Source organism: Notothenia coriiceps, unplaced genomic scaffold (genome assembly GCF_000735185.1).
Source record: "Notothenia coriiceps isolate Sejong01 unplaced genomic scaffold, NC01 NC01_scaffold00000565, whole genome shotgun sequence".
In the NCBI taxonomy this organism is placed as follows: Eukaryota; Metazoa; Chordata; class Actinopteri; order Perciformes; family Nototheniidae; genus Notothenia; species Notothenia coriiceps.
Window position 1 is genome coordinate 6,397 of NW_011333266.1, and position 4,945 is coordinate 11,341.

General features: G+C 39.0%; 1 protein-coding gene across 1 annotated transcript; it reads right to left on the reverse strand.

The window, feature by feature from the left end:
* Positions 1-309: 309 nt before the first annotated feature.
* tstd2 (thiosulfate sulfurtransferase like domain containing 2) lies at positions 310-4,760 on the reverse strand. Its single transcript, XM_010782776.1, has 8 exons — positions 4,751-4,760; positions 4,459-4,625; positions 4,233-4,352; positions 3,642-3,747; positions 3,385-3,500; positions 3,019-3,177; positions 1,732-1,870; positions 310-882 (listed from the first exon to the last, which is right to left on the reverse strand). The coding sequence occupies exons 1-8, from the start codon at positions 4,758-4,760 to the stop codon at positions 659-661; spliced, it is 1,041 nt and encodes a 346-aa protein (XP_010781078.1). The 3' UTR covers positions 310-658.
* Between the last annotated feature and the right edge of the window lie 185 nt (positions 4,761-4,945).

The window sequence follows — 4,945 nt, forward strand, 5'->3', positions numbered from 1 at the left end:
TTTTTCAAAAATAAAAACGAGTCAACCGGAGTCAGCCACAGAGACGTGCTGCTGCTTGTGGTTTTCTGAAGTGTTGAAGCAACACCTGCAGTCTCAGTAACCTGCTTTCACCAGAGCGCATGGATAACAGAGCACCAGATAACTGCTATGCATACTGTGTTTTTGATATGGTTGTATATACAAGTTGTTATGCAGCATAACTAAAATGGTCAAACAACATTATCTGTAAAACTATGACAATTTTGGCAAATAAAAACTAGTAATACGCATATATATTATAGTATATAGTAAACCAAGCACACACACACAGAAAATAATAAGTTTATATCACCTGGAACTCAGATTTGATTATTGATGAGGCATTCCAGATTCAGAAAATCCATGTAAAAAAAATCATTGATTTTGCAGATGCATTCTTATATTTTCTCAATTAAAAAACAAATTAAAATTGTTTCCATTTGGTATCAGCTTCACAGATGACTTTCTTAAGAATAAAACTCCTTTAATAAACAATACATCTGACTTAATTCCCAATATTCATATAAAAAAGTGAATGAACTGGGCCCCATCCTCTAATTTCAGCTGTGATTTATAATCTTGGACAGGCATCATTATTCACGTGGTGGAAAGCCCCTGTCCAGTCGTAGCGTCTCCATTGCTACGCATCCTGAGGGATTCTGGGACGTCCTTCAGTGCACTCACACTCCTCTTTGTGATGCGGACCAGACGCCTGGCTCTGGTTCTGTCCCTTGGTCTGGCAGGCGGGGCAGCAGGCGGTGCGTCCGTCCTGTCTGCAGCCGAGACAGGACAGAACCAGCTGGCAGCAGAACCGGGTGGAGCAGAGCTGGTACCGGTCCCAGGGAGAGCCGCAGTATCTGCATTCTGCACAGAGATGTAATTAGGTTCCTTATTCTAAAACAAAGAGTTGCATTAGACAAGTGGTTCCCAACCAGAAGGTGTGGGAGGCTGTGGGAGGCTGTGGCTCAGTGGATAGTGCGCTGAAATTCGAATCAGGGGGTAGCTTTGGATAAAAGCGTCTAACAAGTGAAATGTAATGTAATCTAATGGGTACGGGGACCCCTAGGGGTACTTCAGGGGATCGCAGGTGCCTGGTCGTCCGTTCTAAAAATAGCACAAGTCATCGCTAAATAAATAAATAACTTGTGTCTTACAGAAATACAGAAAATAACAATGTTTCTTTTCAAATATGATGGATAAAAGTGACTGTTCAGAGGGGAGGGGCCATGTCCTAAAAAAATACATTTTTGGCTTCCTAAATAAGTAGTCTTAACATCATTTTTGTTACCTTACAACAAGTGTACATTTCAAGTTTAAATGCATTTGTATTAAATGTGATTTATATACGTGATTTTCATTTGAGGAGCAGTTGGGTTAAACGATAACATAGGGTTTAATACACGAAAAAAGAATCAGGCGAATAATCAGATGAGTGAGGGGTACTTATAGAATGGAAACCAGCTCAAGGGGTACACGAGACAAAAAAGGTTGGGAACCACTGGAACTGCATGTCAGTGTTTATTCATGTTTATCGATACTCTTAACTATTTTTTTGTTTCAGAAATAGCTATCTAATACAAAGATAAATGAAATGTTTTTATCATTTTAGTTTCAGTGTACAGAGCAAAGGCCTTAGTGCTTTTCATGTTATTTGTGATGTTATTCTGTCTGTATTTAATCAATTAATTGGTGCTGATTTATGCACAAACTAACCTGAGATGATGTCCTTGTTTGAGGAGATGGCGTAGCGTTCATCAAACACAAAAAGCTTTCCTCTGTAGAAACCCTCTGGGAACTGTTCCAGATATCTGTGGATTCCACCTTTCAGCTGGTACACCTCTTTACAAACATCCTACAGGTAACAAAAACAGATGCATTAAACTAAAATTACAGAACATTTAACAATACAAATATTTTCCTAAAATAGTTTATTCCGTGTTGGCATTATTCCTAGTATCTATATAATGAGTTATTTCTGCAGAGGGATGTGTTCACAATGTACACATTTGTTCCTAAAAACATGGCCAAACTGTTTTTTAATGGTTGTTGACAGAATTGTTCGGATTAATGGAGAGACAAAAATACCTACCTAAGAGTCCTTCAGTAAAATCCTTTGACGCTAACGTGTCAACAAAACAAAACAAGAGTTTTGAACCTAAGCTTTCTGCTTCGGACATCTATGCAAATGAGCAAATATTGAAACACAGCATTTCAGAAAATTAACTATTGTATAAAATTGTCTCGATTTTAGTAATCAACTGGGGAAGTTTCTTGGTGATATCGCTTAGTATTTTTACCCTTTTCACCTGTACTGTCCTGCCTTGACTGTTAACTGAGTGTTGGGCAAAGGACAAGTAGACAATGACTCAGCAGAGACTGAAAGCAAAATGTGAGTTACTGCAGGACGAGGCATTCATGTTAGCTATTTAACAACTACATTAAAATAAAGTGTCCAATTGGCTTTCTTTAGTTTAAGTCCAAGACGAGTCCTCTTACTTTGGTAACCTACAGGTAACAAAAAACAGATAAATTAAACTAGACTTATCTATTCCTATCCATTTTTTTTAATGGTTGTTGACTGAATTTTTGTTTTAATGGAGTGACAAAAAGACCTATCTAAGAGTCCTTCAGTAAAATCCTTTGACAATCAATTATGTCAACAAAAAAATAAAACAAGAAATTTGAACCAGCTGTGGACATCTATGCAAATCGGCACAAATTTAAGAAATGTTAAGCCTTAAAGACACATTTCAGAGAACTTGTAATGTTCTTGTGTTAATGTTAGTAATCACCTGGGAAAGTTCAACTGGGATCCATCTAAAAAATGTTTTACCCTTTTCACCTGTAGTGTCCTGCCTTGACTGTTAACTGAGTGTTGGTCAAAGGACAAGCAGACAATGACTCAGCAGAGACACAATGTGAGTTACAGCATCCCCTGTTAGCTATCTAACAGCTACATTAAAATAAAGAGTCCAATTGGCCCAAGACGAGTCCTCTCACTTTGGAGCGGAGGTAGGCAGAGCCGCGCTCACAGCGGATCCCCCCGGTGCAGTACATCAACACCCTCTTGTCTCTGAACAGATCCAGGTTTTGGTCCACGTAGTCCGGGAAGTAGCTGAACTTACGGATGCTCGGGGCGAGACACTGAGTAAACTGGCCCTGGAGGGAAAACATTTACACAGTTCAAAAAGACAGTATTAAACCTGGCTTTCTTTAATTATGATAGGTGTGAGGAAACTGTCATTCTCCATTTTAGTGAACATTTTTAAGGATCTAATGGGAATTTATCTTTCTCAATATAATTTACATGTATAATTTGGCAAAAAATGTAATTGTGTTTTTGGTGAAAACCCGTTTATAACTTACAATTTTACTCTCATAAAAATTGCGGCAGTCCAGGAGGATGGTGTCATTGTTCTCGTCCGCTTTAGCCAAGAGAGCCTCCACCTCTTTGTGAAACTCCTCCGGCTCCAGATGAACTCCTGAAAGGTGAGACAGATACATAACTCATCTTCACAAAATCAGCTGTAAGGAAACAAAACTCCTAGCACAATATAAGAGCTAAATAAACATGTACAAATAGGAAAACTGTTATTGTGAAAACAGAATGACACAAACGATACCTGCCAGTTGGTAGGACACCACATCAGGATCCATTCCCATTGGGACGATTTCCTTATAGACTCCGACCCTCAGGTCTTTAAAACACTCTGCACCACCATCACTTGTCTGAACACACACAGAGACAGAGACAAACACTTCAAATACATAGAATTGGCATAAGAAAGAATAAAGGACTTGTTTACTTTTGCATTTTTGATACCTGGGCTGTGGTGTTTAATTAATATCTGTACAGTATGCCCCACTGCCCCAACTCATTTATCAAATGAACAGGAATTACATTGTTTGCCTTTTTTAATGCAGCAACAAATTGGTCGTTCCCGTTTATATCATGTAAAAAGAATAACATTCAATCAAATTGAAACCGGCCCGTTGTCTCGATCCAGACCTTTGAGACAGTATCGGCCTAATATCCAATATCGGTGCGTTCCTCATTTTGAATGTCATATGATTCTTTAATGTTATGTCACAGGCTTAAAACTCTGTCTGCTGTGGCTTATGGTGCAACACAAAACAGACATATTGATGCAATGTGCTGTGTAGAAACATAACTGTATGTAATGTATGTCTAATAAAAACAAACCTAGACTGACCTTAAAATCATCCTTTTCCATCTTGAAGAGAGGGTGTGATCGCGTTGCGTCGATGTAAGCGTCGGTCGCCATGTTGGTGCCTCCGACTGTTCCATTGATGCCTTCAGTCGCCACCCTCACCTGAGAACAGGATATATTTCAAAAGGACGGTTCAACTGAGGTAAATTCTTTTCTTGTAAAATTCTGTAGTATCTAAGTTTGAGGCAGGATAGGAGGATTGAATCACCTTGCCAGTTAAGTGCAGCTTCTCACACAAAGCTCTCTGCCAAGCACAGATGACATGTGGATCGTCAATTTGACAGTAACGGTAATAGAGGAGAACCTTGCCTGGACCTCTGAAAAGAAGAATAACAATGACAGATAGAAATGTGAATGGACTGTACTTATATAGCGCTTTATCCAGTCTTTAAGACCCCTCAAAGCGCTTTACATACTACATGTCATTTACCCATTCACACCCATTCATACAGAGCAGTGTACCTTACTCTAAGAACTAACATTCACACACACTCACACACCGTTGGCCATCGGGGTTAAGTATCTCGCCCAAGGATACATCGACATGTTGACTGCATGGGCTGGGATCGAACCCCTAACCCCAGATATCAGTATTTATAGAAAAATATCAATATTTTAGAAATTACAAATGTTAACTTGATTTTAAGATGAATTTTCACTGTGGAACAGACAACTAAACCTAGACAGAGGGAATC

What these genes read in the sequence shown, in the direction of transcription:
- tstd2 (XM_010782776.1), bottom strand. An exon ending in AGCTGCACTTAACTGGCAAG is followed by an intron (nt 4,353 to 4,458) that starts GTGATTCAATCC and finishes TCCTGTTCTCAG; the next exon opens with GTGAGGGTGGCGACTGAAGG. An exon ending in GGTGTCCTACCAACTGGCAG is followed by an intron (nt 3,501 to 3,641) that starts GTATCGTTTGTG and finishes CTCACCTTTCAG; the next exon opens with GAGTTCATCTGGAGCCGGAG.